The sequence below is a fragment of the Taudactylus pleione genome, unplaced genomic scaffold (assembly GCF_031769625.1).
Source record: "Taudactylus pleione unplaced genomic scaffold, aTauple2 ptg000176l, whole genome shotgun sequence".
Taxonomy (NCBI): domain Eukaryota; kingdom Metazoa; phylum Chordata; class Amphibia; order Anura; family Myobatrachidae; genus Taudactylus; species Taudactylus pleione.
The window spans coordinates 7869659-7884390 of NW_028284578.1; the positions used below are offsets into that span (position 1 = coordinate 7869659).

General features: G+C 46.8%; 1 protein-coding gene across 1 annotated transcript in view; it reads left to right on the forward strand.

The window, feature by feature from the left end:
- NMUR2 (neuromedin U receptor 2) overlaps positions 1-14732 on the forward strand; it is a 40624-nt gene that overhangs the window by 17686 nt on the left and 8206 nt on the right. The window contains exons 2-3 of the mRNA XM_088475701.1: positions 8501-8585; positions 9988-10113. Coding sequence (XP_088331827.1) covers positions 8501-8585; positions 9988-10113 — 211 coding nt within the window. The remainder of the gene's footprint in view (positions 1-8500; positions 8586-9987; positions 10114-14732) is intronic.

Consider the following 14732-nt stretch of genomic DNA (forward strand, 5'->3'; position numbering starts at 1 on the left):
CAAAATAGCAGGCCCTCGCTATATTGCGTACCAACGATTTTCGGCCGCACTGACTGGTTCGCGCATGCGTACTAAAAACCGTACGCATGCGCAGATGTGCGAACATCGCTCGGAACAAGCGTACTGCCGCTAGCGAGTGGCTCTGAACGAGGGCCATTGTCCTCAGCACTAACAGACATCTGCAATCCATGTTTCTATGTAATGTTAATAAATATGAAAAATGAGTCATATTTAACAATTTTGCCCCTGCATGTCTACTGCTCTATGCAGCACCCCATTAGCGATTATTTTTACAGAGAAAAATAAATGGTTGGTAAAGAATAAGGGGCCTATGTATAAATCCTCCTGCATAATTTCTACTGCTCATGTGTGGCCATAGGTTCACATATGTATAAAGTCCAGGCTACTGGAAAGAGTTCAGAAGATCCTATTGCTTTACATCTGAAGTTGGCTTTATTTATTGGGACCAAGCTAGAAATAGCAAAACTTCAGAGCTTGATAAATTGGCTCATATCACAGTTTCCATTGAGAGTTATGGAGATTGTGGCCCTACATACCTCCCAACTGTCCCGTATTCAGCTGGACAGTCCCATTTTTCTGGGACTGTCCTGCTGTCCCACCCATGGGCAGCAGTGTCCCACGGTGGTGGGGAACTTGGGGGAAGCTTACAGAGCGAGACTACATGCTGTAAGTATGCGCACAGCATCTATTCACAGTTAGGGGGGTTAAGCCCGGGGGCAGCCCAGCATCTCGGAGATGCTGGGGATGCCCCTTAGTGATGCAAATGCAGGAGTGCCATCAGGCTACGCCCACTTTGCTATCAGGCCATGCCCACTGCTTCACCTGGGACAAATGTTGGGAGGTAAGGCCTTATACGTTAGACTGTCTACTGCAGGAGCTCCTGGCATTTGGTAAATAAGCAACCTCAACATTTTCATAATTTTTGGGAGGCAGCTGTCCATAGTATATAAGGGCCTGATTCATATATATATATATATATATATATATATATATCTATATAAAGACGGCCCTCATTCAGAATGAGGACGGCCGCTTTATTTTTGAAGTGCGGCCTCCTGGTCGTTAGGTAAGCTGTGGATTACCACCCACAGCTTAACGACTGACCAGGTTGATGGTCGCGATGGTGAACACCATCGCAACCATCGGGGCTTGCGAAGAGACCCTAAGGTTGGGTCTCGGCAGCTGCAAGCCCCAGGGAGCTTCCTGCTCTGAAAGAGCAGGAAACTCCCCACTGACATCACTGATGATGTCAGTGCGGCCGCCCACAAAACGGTAGGCGTTCCTTAAGGAACGTCTCAATTTTGGAAACCACCCCCCCGGCCCGCCTACAAAATGGAGCGAGCTGTCGATCAACATCGACAGCCGCCCCTTTTGTAGAGAGCTCCGGAGCGAGAGAATTTCTCTCTCGCTCTGGGGCTTGCGCACGCGCAGTGTGGCCGCTGCGCGTGCGCAGGGCTAACTGTCGACCCGGTTGCAAGCACACTGGTGCTTGGTACCGGGTCTGAATGAGACCCGTAGTCCTCGGCACTCCCAAACACTGCTCAATATATACTGTAGCTGGGTGCCATCCAATTTCACCAGGAAAAAATACAAACGAACCCTGAAGGTTGTAATAAACCGAAACTGTTGCACTCAATTTGAGGTTCTCTGTGACCAGAGTGTTTTAAGTCTGCAAGTGCCGCTGCTTCGTTTATATATATATATATATATATATATATATATATATACATATATATTGTATTGCACAGCTGCAGGGAAGCGGCTTTGCAATACTGTACAGCTAATATGCCAATGCCTGCAGGAGGTGTCTGGGGGATAAAGATGCCTCTAGCCGGCATCGCAGATTCAAAAGCTACATGTGAAGATGCAGCAATGGATCGACATCGATAACATCGGTCAGACCCACATCGGTCACACCCACATCATTTCCAAGTTCAAGGGACATTTAAATTTATATTTAACTCTATTGCCAGGGAATGATAGGGTTAAAAACTGATGTTGTTGGTTAAACTCTTGTTCTGCAGGATTCAAAAGCAGTGCAGATTCTCCAAGGAGCACTTCAGTATTTCTAATTGGATTATTCTTTACATTTAATCATTGCCAGTGTGTTGAAGGGAACAGTCCTCTTTACTCACTCTCCTAGATATGTCCTCTGATTTTGACTATAGATGTGCGCTGACCCCCGTGTTTTGGTTTTGGATCTGGATCTCCCCTGGTTAAGGATCTGGATTGGTTTTGCCAAAACCTCACCTCCATGTTTGGTTTTTCGTGTTTTGGTTTTGGATCTGGATTTTTTCTTAAAAAATCATAAAAACAGCTAAAATCACATAAAATGGGCCTGTTTTTGTTCCTACGGTATAATTAACCTCAATAACATTTATTTACAGTAATTTACAATCAATTTTGACCACCTCACAATATTATTTGCTTCATCTACTTAAGGCCAAAAGGTTGCATCCAGCTAGCTGGCTGACTAAGCTAAGTGACACAGTGGGCGGCACTAACATGTGGCAGTTCAGTTTTTAATTTCCAATATGGATACAGCGTGTTATACAGTGTGGGTTGGATACACCAATTATGCACTTACTTTGACATCAGTGTCGGCAGAGCGGGATTGCTGACGGTGTCCTCAGTACATGGAATGGCAGTGCTGCGGTGCTGGCAGTGTCCTCAGTGAAGGGAACTGGTGATGTTGGCAGTGCGGGGGTGCCAGCGGTGTCTTAGTGCAGGTTTGCTGGCGGTATCAGCAGTGTGGGGGTGCCAGCGGTGTCTTTAGTGCATGTTTGCTGGCTGTGTCGGCAGTGCAGGAGTGCCAACAGTGTCTTTATTGCAGGTTTGCTAGCTGTGTCAGCAGTGCCAGGGTGCCAGCGGTGTCCTCATTGCAGGTTTGCTGACTGTGTCGGCAGTGCGGCGGTTGCTGGCGGTGTCCTCAGTACATGGAATGGCAGTGCTGGCACTGTTCTCAGTGTAGGGTGCCAGCTGTGTCTTCAGTGCAGATTTGTTGACTGAGTTGGCAGTGCAGAGGTGTTCTCAATGTAGGGTGCCGTCACAGCAGGGGTGTCAGCGGTGTCCTCAGTGCAGGTTTGTTGACTGTGTCGGCAGTGCAGGGGTGCTGGTGGTGTCCTCAGCGTGGGAGTGCCAGCAGTATGGGAGTCGCTTACTGTGTACTCAGTACGGTGGGCAGCAGTGCAGGAGTGTCGACAGCTATGTTGTCGGCAGTGGGGGATGATGCCAGGGCGGGTGTCAGCGGTGTCGGCAGCAGGGGGTGCCGGTGGTGTCAGGCGGCTGGGGATGGCAGGCGCCATCTTCTTTTCCTCTTTTGTGCTGTTTTCAATGGGCTTAACGCTGATTGGCTGAGAGCCATGACAGACGGCTCTCTCAGCCAATCAGCATTAAGCCCGATCAAAACAAAACCTCGACAGAGGGGTCGCGAGGTTTTGCCTTGGGTCAGTGATCCGGGGCAGGCAGGGAGATCCGAGCTTGCTCGGATCTCCCCGGATCCCTGAAATTCGGGTGGGTTCGGATCTTTGAGATCCAAACCCGCTCATCTCTTGTTTTGACTCTGTCACTATATCCCAGTGTTACAAACATTGAGTATTTCTGACTTTTGTGCTCTGTATATTTATAACCATCATTCTGTACACTGTTCCTTTCTTATGGATGCCACAAGGCTCAGTCAGGGTTGTCTTAACAGCAGTGTGGGCCCTGGGCGAAGCAATGCACTGGGGCCCCTACCCAGTGCCAGATTAATGTCCACATGGGCCTGGAGCTGAAATTTATGAAGGGCCTATTGTGTGCCGCTGCAGGGGGTGTGACCAGTGCTGCAGCAGTGTGACTGGTGATGTGGGGTCATGACCAGTGTGGTGTAGGTGTGATTTACATAGGGATGTGCAGAGGTGGAATTGCCGGCGTTGTAGCACTGCACTGGGGCCCACCGCAATAAAGGGGCCCGCAGCTGGCTGCATTATAATGAGTCATATTGACTCATTATACGCCACCGCGTGCTGCCAACCAGTCCCAGTGATAACATCATGGAATGATGCACTGCCTGTGGTCGGGGATGTGATCCAGCCGGAGTTGGCTGGGCCCCCCTCTCTTCCCCTTATCTCCTCTCTCCTACCTGCTCCTCCCAGTCCCGCCCTGCTTTTCCACGACTGGCCTGGCTCTTCCTCTCTTAAGTAGTCCTTGCCACTGGCACCTGGGATCTGATGTCACAATCTCGTGACTGTCCCCGATGTTACAACCCAAGGAGGAGAGGAGGATCCACGAGCTGCAGTTCTGGGATCACGTAAGTAAATAGTAATATAAGTAATATATTTGTCATCCTCTCCCTGTCACCCTCTCCCTGTCACCCAATGCCTGTCACCCTCTCCCTGCCACCCAATGCCTGTCACCCACTGCATGTCACCCAATGCCTGTCACCCTCTCCCTGTCACCCACTGCATGTCACCCTCTCCTTGTCACACACTGCCTGTCACCCTCTCCTTGTCACCCTTTCCCTGTCACCCAGTGCCTGTCACCCGCTCCCTGTCACCATCTCCCTGTCACCCTCTACCTTTCCCTGCCACCCACTGCCTGTCACCCTCTACCTTTCCCTGTCACCCACGGCACTATGAACTTGGGGTGGGACAGAGGAGGGGGCCCAAAACATATTTCTGCACATGGGCCCACCAGTCACGAGTTCTGCCACTGGGGGTATGGCCTGTGTTGTGGGTGTGTTTTGACTGTATACAGTGCCACAACTACAGGTATGCGACCGGTGATGCTGCACAAAACGCAGGGCTCTGTTTGCAGCACCGTCGCTACCCCATGGCCCGTGTTACTGGCTAGCAGGGTGTTTGCACCCTGCAACCAGTATCACTGCTGCAGTGCTGCCCAGTCAGACACCCTGCAGTCTTTGCAGCATCCTCAGTGTTGCACTTCCAGGCCCCTCTACACGACAGCATGACGTCATGCGCTTAGGGGGCAGTGCCGGCACAGGGCGGTCTGGAGTCAGCGGATTGTGTGTGTGTGTGTGTGACACTCTGGACGGCTTGTATAAAACACCCTGATCCGTTTATGTAATCAACGTTTCAGAACTTGTATTTGTCCTTTTGGTAATCCTGACGAAAGAATGAATACAAGTTCTGAGACGTTGATTACTTAAATGGATTTTAGTGTGTATTATACAAGCTGACAGTCATAATGTCAACATTAATCATGTCGACATGAAATTGATGAAAAAATTACTGTGTGTGTATGAGGGGAGAGGGGGAGGTTAGGCCCTAGGGCAGGTGTGGGGAACTTTTTGATATATAAAACATTATTCACGGGCCTGGTGCAGACTACACTCCCTCGATGTGACGTCGCCGGTGATTACAGCAATGCCCAAAGCATCCTGAGGATGCTCCGGGGAGCTGTAAGGGCAGCAGTGTGACCATCTATAGCATCCTAAGGACACTCCAAGCGGCACTGCTGCATAGATTCTGGCTACAGGGTGCCATTCTAGGCACCCTGCTAGCCAGATGAGGCTAGCAGAGAAAAGCTCTGAGGGCCAGACCAAATGACTCCGCGGGCCTTATACAGCCCCCTGGGCCTGAGGTTCCCCATCCCTGCCCTAGTGGAAGCTAGGATGCAGGAGAGGAGCACAGGTTTAGACACTGCATGGAGGGTTAGGCACTAGGGGAGGATACAGTTAGATTGCGGAGGGTGGCTAAGATTATGCACTACAGGGAGGGTTAGACGTAGGGATTAGGGTTAGGTTGTGCAAGGGTTAGGTTGTGCAGGGAGGTTAGGCACAGGGCTAGCTCCAGGGGTAGCAGCCTCCTGTGCCGCCCAGGTGATAGTCGCCCCCTAATTACCATAGGCCATGCCCCCTAAATGACGTTATTTGGGGCGTGCCCGCATGGCACTCCTCCCGTGTGACATCAGGTAGGGGGAACCCAGCACTTTGTCACTAGCTGGGCTTCCCCCAGCCCTCTCCCAACAGTGAAAGGATGCCGCGTGCATGCGCACAGCATTCATTCAGACTCCGGGGTCCGGCACAGCCGCACAGGTGCGGCGGTGGGGGCACCCAACCTCCCGACCAGACTACCCGCGGGCCAATTCGGCCCACGGGTGGAACAGCGGAACAGTTCTGAAATCGGGATGTTGGGGAGGGGTGCGCCCTCTATGGGGTGGCTACCCTGTTCGACTGCACTGGTTGAACACCCCAAGAGCCGGCCCTGGTTAGGCACTAGTGGAAGGTTAGGGTTAGGCTGCAGGGGGAGGAGTGGGTTAGGCACTACTGGGAGGGGTAGAGATTAGGTTTAGGGATAAGCAGGAGCAGCAGAGGTCATGACTGCTGGGACCCGGAAGCTGCGCTGGAGCTGCCACAGCCATCAGGAGCAGGTTAGTGGGCCAACAGGGATGATATGTCGGTATTCCATCACAGTCTACATGATGAATGTCGACATATCATACCACACCCGATTTAGTCCACCCCCATAAGTGTGCCTTAAGCTCCTGTACCCTCCCTACTTACTACTGTGTGTGTGAGATATATATATATATATATATATACACACATGCTCCTGTATCCACCTAATTTAACACACACACACATCTATATAAGTATCTATGTAAATAAATATATACATACAGTACATACATACACAGAAAACATACAAAAATAATACACAGAGGCCAAACTTTACACTGACCTGTTAAACTGAAGTGACATGCTAGACTGCAGGGCCTTCCATCCTGAAGTAGGCAGCGATTGGTCTGGTGCACAGTCACAGGACACAGCTTTGAAGTAGGATGGCCCAGGAGGCGGAGCTTAAGGCACGTAGAGGCGGAGCTTTGGTGGCCAGTGGTGGGCGGGGCTTAGGTCAACCAGCCGATGGGCTCAACTTCGTGCTGCCGGGAGGTGAGTGAGCTGGGCAGGACACAGCTTTGCAGCAGGACGACCAAGGAGGCGGAGCTTCGGCGCCCCGCGGTGGGCGGGGCTTTGGTTGATCAGCCGAGAATGGAGGGGTGGGGGTTACGATGGGCTCAGCTTCGTGTGGTCGGGAGGTGAGTGAGCTGGGCTGTCGGTGGAGACAGGAAAAAATACTTTTTTCCTGTCTGTATTGCAGTCAGTGTATCCTGTGGGCCTGTTTACAATGGAAGGCCTGGAGCTGTAGCTCCACCCACCCCATTGTTCATCCGGCCCTGCCCCTACCCACCCATTCACGGGAAAAAAAATGTAAATGGTCAATAAAATGAAACCCTCCTGCATGCCCATCAGACCTCTCACTCATGCAGAGAGACTCTGTCTGACTGGTCTGAAGCCAGCGGATGAAGTGAAACTAGGACTGAGGCGAGTACTTGTCACCGGTGGGGGGGGAATGGGGTGGGGGAGGTTAGATCAGAATACAATGCACCGGCGGCCGGCTTATAAAAATATAACAAACTTACCAACTGGAAGCGGCTGCAGGGGGCCAGTTGGCGGCCCCTACAAGCTTCGGGTCCTTGGGCAACTGCCCAACAAGCCCAATGGAAGAGATGGCCCTGGACTACAGAACATTTGGCTGCCAAATGTTCTGTAGTCTCTCTACAGTTACTTTAGTTAGCCTGATATCCTCTTTTAAATTACAATCTCCACCAGGTTATTTGAAAGATATTTCTTTCTTCTTTTCCATTCACTTTCAACAATAAGAATTTTTTAAGTCATGTAACATTTGTCACATGGCATATTCAGAACATGTCCTGCCATCTCCCTCGCAGACCCCCCAAACCGCAGCAGGATTGACATGCTATGGCATTTGGGGGGCATGTCTGGTTGCCGTTCCCGTAAACAGAGGCGTGTAGCCTCCGTTATCCAGGAAGGACGAGGCCAGGGTCTGCGTCATAGACACAGACTCCTGGCTTCTTGCGAGACCCTGCAAAAGCTACCAAAGAAGCAACCATTGTGACCTTCGTTTGCGATGGTGATCCCAGCCTGCGACATCAGTCACAGTGCTGGGATTGCAAATGCAGCAAGGATGTTTCTGACACTTCCTTCTGCATTTGCATGTGAGATGGACAGATTTGCACAACTGCTTGTGTGTGGCTCTGCAAATCCGTCCATCTCTGTATCAGGCCCTCAGTTCGGAACTCGGATTTAAGAAACATTTGCATGTAAATAGGTCCACAATAGCTATTTTATCGATTTTGTATTGATTTTCGATAGAATTTCATCAATTTTTAGGAGTCCAAAACCATACTAAAACACTTGAGTGTGGTTTTTCCAAAACCAAAATATGGTGGCCCGTGCACATCTCTACTTAAAACTATACATGCAATGTTATTTGCACTTTAATACTTACCACCTACAGAACATCCACTGTGTAATACAGCCAGAAACACAATGTTTACGTATTTAGCCAAAGGCCAAATTCTCTTTGTCCATCACACGATTATTGTGTTGTAATATTTATTGCAGAAATGTTTTTGTCAGCTATTTTCAAGGTAATATCCAACATTCTCTTTCATTCAGCTTAGAGGCGATCAGTCACTGGAAGCTGACAAAATGTCTGTAAATATACAGAGGCCATCTCGGAAATCAGTCACAAAGATGCTTTGTAAGTATGAACTTTAAAACTGCATGTTAGAATTATTGTGTCTCTAATAGAGAGATGATAGAAAAATGCTGTTTTTCCTACATTTGCAACAGTAGCTTGAAAATGTGTTTGTATGAACTTTTTGTTTTATCTTTGTATTGGACTTTTAGTATTGTCGTCTCCAAGAACTTACCATAATTAAGTGTTGTGTAGATATACTATTGGGGGTAAATTTACTAAAGTGAGAGTTTTTAGAAGTGGAGATGTTGCCCATAGCAACCAATCAGATTCTACAGTAGCTATTATCTTCTAGAAGCTGCTAGTTGAATATTAAGTAGAATCTGATTGGTTGCTATGGGCAACATTTCCATTTCTGAAAACTCTCATTTTAGTAAATTTAGCCCTTGGAATGTAGACTTAAGACTTAGGGGCCTATTCATCATTACTAAAAACCCGATGGAGGTAATTAGGCTTAGAACTCACATGGAGTTCTACCTAATTACCGGGGGAATTCATCATTCCTCCTCTCCATAACTATCTATTTACGAAAAGCTGTCATTTTTGCGATGACAGCTTTTCAGAAAATAGATACTTTTCCATATCTGCTCTAACTTACCGCAGCTGTAATCCGTGCTGTGCATGCGCCGGTACGTTCACAAAAGCGGCACATGCGCAGCACTGAATACAGCTACGGTAATTCTGTGTCCGTCCACCCCCCCTCCCCCTCTTATCTGCACAGCCTGTCAAAGGCTGCAGCCGCGGACCCCGACTTTTTTTTTTTTTACTTTACTGTGTTCTGCTGGGAGAACACACTGAGCAGCAGCCAGAGCCGGCGGAGGGACCAGGGAGCGACGGAGGGAGCCGCGGAGGACCTGCTCACACAGAAAGCAGGTAAGTGTAACCTACTATATGCCACCTGAGAGCAGCGTGTTGTAACACCATCAAATTCCAAAAATACATAATTTTCAGAATTTCATGAATAGCCTAATTTCTACATCCCCATACTACTGTATGGGGAGTGAGGAAATTAACGCAGACGGACTTAACCAGGAGATCAGTGATATCAACTGTGTTAAGTGTGTTAATGAATACTATACTAGTCACTATACTGGCACCGCTGGAGTAAAAAGGAGTATTTCCCAAACAGGCACTAGCCCTGCGCCTACCAGTCTGGGGTTGGTTTTCACCGAAGCAGAGACCTCACATTCATGGTGTCCCTATTGTGGCCTTGTGCTATGGGCGGACTTCTGAGTTTATTTTTAACAAACTGGAGGAAAGTGCTAGAAAGACATTTAGAAAGTAGAACCATAAGTAACACTGGGCAAGCTCTCTTCTATTTTGCTGGATTAAGTCCCACAAGGAACAGATGTAAGAATTGAATGCTTACGTAGTTGCACACTAATCTCACCCTTTCTCTTCATAGTTGTCTTGGTGATGGTCTTTGCCTTCTGCTGGGCTCCCTTTCACGTGGACCGACTTTTCTTTAGCTTTGTGGTTGATTGGACTGAACCTCTTGCTAATGTCTTTAACCTCATTCATGTCATTTCTGGTAAGTTCTATTTACTAATATTAAATAAACTCAGTATTACATCACGTGATGATGTATGGTAGTGTTATTGGATATTGTAAAGGAATCTAAAGTGTGGGCTACTGCACAGTCTCCATGATGCTTCTTTAAGGAGGCATCAATTCATAACCAAGATGGCCACCGTTAGGTCTTCTGCGCATGTGTATTACATAGCTTTGATAGACCCTGCGATATCCTGCATTAGATGCCCGCTGTAACCGCTTACACAAGTATGGTTACCCATATACAGTAACCAGTTGGTGACCTGTAAGTTCGGAACAAGCTAACCTCTATCCAGTTGTCTGCATGTGCATAATTGTGAGTACAATTGTAAAATTGCATTACTGCTTAATAAATCACCCCACTGATTAAGTACTAAGCTGTTCCATGACTTGAGGGATCTGCTGATGTATACTATCACTCTGCTATAACCTACAACAATAACACACACATATTTAACAATCTAAGTGGGGATCATCTTCCAGAATTCCAGAGTTCCACATTACAATGTAGCACTTGTCCTGCACCTGATTTGGAGTCCATGGCTCGACAAATGAGAACCCAGATATTTTTTTTCTACTATGCATTTGATCCTTTTTTTATCCTTTTTTATCCTCGAGCACTGCACCTCTTCTCCAGAAACAGTGCAATGGAGCAAGCTGTGAGGACTCCAGGGGGTATATTTACTATGGTTTGATTTTGTTTTCTGTTCAATTTTGCATTCAATTTTGGTTCGATTTTTTATGAAGAGATTTACTAAAGGCCAAATCAAATGTAAAATCTAACAGAAAAAGGAATTTGAAATTAAATTGAATTTCTGAAAAACTTCGATGTTTTCACATAGAGGGCAATAGGATCCCTTCATTTACTAACAATCGATTTGTAAATCGAATGAAAAAGGAACTCAAACTTGAACTGCAAATCCCCAAATGAATAGAACTTCATGCATTAATTTTCAGCATGATCAGTTCAATTTCACACAGATGCATACATCAGTGAGATACATACATGTATCTTACTGTAAAAAGCTTGCAAGAGTTAATGTTTAAAAAAAAATTACGTGGGGTCCCCCCTTAAATTAGAACCAGCCCTGGACTTTTCATAGCCAGTCCTGGTTGTCTAAGTACAGGGACTAAATTGCGTAGGGTTCCCCTGTACTTAGCACAACCAACACCAGGCTCTGATCCAGTCCTGGTTCTGGAAATACAGGGAAAGAAATGCGTAGGGTTCCCCTGTAATCTCCACAACCAGCACCAGACCATTTCTAGCGGGGGGGGGGGGGTAATGTCACAGCTAGGGAAACCCTATTATCAGGTTCCCCAGCCGAAACATTACTCCTGACCACTAGTCAGCCCAGGCAAGGGATCCCTGGGGAAATGGGGACCCCCCAATAAAGGCTATCCCGCCATCCATGGACAGTGGGTGGTGGGTTGATAGTGTAAGTGTAGTGTATAAAAATAATAGTAAACATTCTCTTCATGAGTAGAACTGCAGGTCCCAGCAAGCCTCCCCAGCATGCTGGTACTTGGAGAACCATAAGTACCAGCATGCGGAGCATTAAGGGCCTGCTGATATCTGTAGTTCACTTGTAAAGAAATGTTTAAATAAACATATACAAACACCATGACAGTATAGTTTTGTTACATACACACTCATAGAATTTTGTTACATACACACTCATACATACTCACCTACGTTACCTGGACTGGTCCCCTTCTCCCTGTAGGCATCCTAGGTCTTCATAAAATAAAAAAAAATGAGAAAACCCTACCCATGCAACAGACAACAACCACAATGGTTGTAAGCTCCCGAATGTAGAGCTCAGACATGGTTTTTTTGTAGAGCTGTGTCTACAGAGGTCTGCCCCAGCCTCTCTCATCCAATGAATGGCTCCCACCATTGAAGTCAATGATGAGAGCCGCAGGGTGACTAAAGGTGATTCTGTGTTTCCCACCATTGACTTCAATGGTGGGAGACGTTCATTGGCTGAGAGAGGCGGGGGCTGACCTCTCTCAGGCAATGAACGCTTAGACACAGCCCTACAAAGGGAAAAACCGCGTCTGAGCTCTTCATTCGGGATGTAACAACCATCCTGGTTGTTACCTGTTGCGTAGGTCGGGTTTTCTCTTTTTTTATGAAGACCTAGGATACCTACAGGTAGAAGGGGACCAGTCCAGGTAATGTAGATGAGTATGTATGCGTGTGTATGTATGTAATAAAACTATACTGTCATTGTGTGTGTGTATTGTGTTTATTTAAACATTGTTTTACAGGTGAACTACAGGTACCAGCAGGCTCTTAATGCCCCGCATGCTGGTACTTGTGGTTCTCCAAGTACCAGCATGTGGGGGAGGCTTGCTGGGACCTGCAGTTCTACTTGTGAAGACAATGTTTACTATTCTTTTTTTACACTACACAATTACACTTTCAACCCACCACCTACTGCCCATGGGTGGCGGGGATAGCCTCGAGCTATCAGCCTAGGCCTGGGGTGCCCTGGAGAGGGGGACCCCTTTATTGGGGGGGTCCCCCTCTCACCCCGGCCTGGGCTGACTAGCGGTCAGGAGTAATGTTTCGGCTGGGGAACCCAGTGATAGGGTTTCCCTGGTTGTGACATTACCCCCCCCCCCACTAGAAAGGGTCTAGTGCAGGTTGTGGAAATTACAGGGAAACACTACACATTTTTTCCCTTGTAATTCCAGGACCATGACCGGATCAGTGCCTGGTGCTGGTTGTGCTAAGTACAGGGGAACCGAACGCAATTTTTTCCCTGTACTTAGACAACCAGGACTGGCTATGAAAAGTCCAGGGTTGGTTCTGTTTTAGGAAGGGACCCCACATAATTTTTTTTAAACATTAACTCTTTACAAGCTCTTTACAGTAAGATACATGTATGCATCTCACTGATGTATGCATGTATCTGTGTGAAATCGAACTGATCATGCTGAAAATGAAAGCATGAAGCAGTTCTATTCATTTGGGGCTTTGAAGTTTGTTTTGGAGTGGGATTTGCTGTTTGATTTGGACATGAACATGCAAAATCGAACAGCAAATCGCTTCTTAAACTGAAACAAGATTGAATTTCAGTTGAAAATCAAAAGCAAAATCCATTCTTAGTAAATTTGAGATTTGCTAAGGGATTTTGCTGTTCAAGTTCAATTCGATCTCAGGAGATTTCAAAGATTCATAAAAATGAATCTCTAATCGAACTTTAGTAAATTTATCCCCAGGAGTGTAATGCTGTAATGTATTTAGTGCATGAAGTGTAATAACCACTTTCTATAAAAATAAAAATAATTTAATGATATGACTTAGCAATGAATCTATAGAACACTTTAATCAGAAGCAAGAACATCATTCTACAATTACAACTCTATGGTGTATATTTATCAAAGTTCAATTATAGGTTCGATTTAGCTCCCCTGAAATCGAATCAAATCAAATGTAGAAATTCCTGTCAATATCATACATTTACTAAAATTCAATTTTGGAAGCCTGATTTTGAATAGTGATTTCTTGTTTGATTTTGCAAGCCTACTGTATATCCAAATCAAACACCAAATTGAACACCAAATCAAACACAAAGTCGAACTTCAAATCCCCAAAATAATACACCTGCTTCATGCTGGAATTTTTAGCATGAGCAAGTGTGTATTACACAAATGCATGCACAGATCAGTGAGATCCGTGCACGCTTCTGTGTATAAAAAGGTTGTAAAATGTTAATATAAAAACAAATGACATGGGGTCCCCCCCTAAAAGTATAACCAGCACCAGGCTTTCCTGAGCCTGCCCTGGTTGTGAAAATATTGGGGACAAAAGACATAGGGGTTCCCCCGTATTTTGCACAACCTGCACTGAGCACAGTGAGCCGGTACTGGTGTTGGAAATACAGGGGACAAAAGACGTAGGGGTCCTTTCCAAAACCAGCACCAGTAACCTTTAGAAACCTAGCAGCTCTCACCATTAAAGTCAATGGTGGGAACTGTTCATTGGCTGAGAGAGGCGGAGGCTCGCTGCTCTCAGCCAATGAATGCTCAGCCCATGCATTTCTAAGTGGAATGCCGCAGCTGAGCTGTCATTCAGGAAGTAACATCCTTAGAGGATGGTACTTATGTCCTTGGCTTGGGACTTTGTGTTTTTTTTGTTTTAGGAAGACGTGGATGTCTACATGGAGAAGAGGACATGTACAGGGTTTGTAGGTGAGTATGTGTGATAAAGTTCTAAATTCACGTGTGTGTCTTGTGTTTATTTTAATAATTCTTTTGCAGATTAACTAGAGGTACCAGCAGGCCCTTAATGCCCCGCATGTTGGTACTTGTAGTTCTCCAAGTACCAGCATGCGGGGGAGGCTTGTTGGGACCTCTAGTTCTCCTGTAAAAGACATTGTTATTTAATCTATTTTTATACACAATCAACTCGGCACCCTAGGGATTCCTGATGTGGGCTGACTAGCGATCAGGTATAATGCTTTGGCCGGGGGACCCGGTGAAAGGGTACCCCAGCTGTGGCATTACACCTCTGCTAGAAAGAGTCCAGAGCTGGTTTTGGAAAATACGAGGGACCCCTAAATTTCCCCCCTCCCATATTTCAAAAACCAG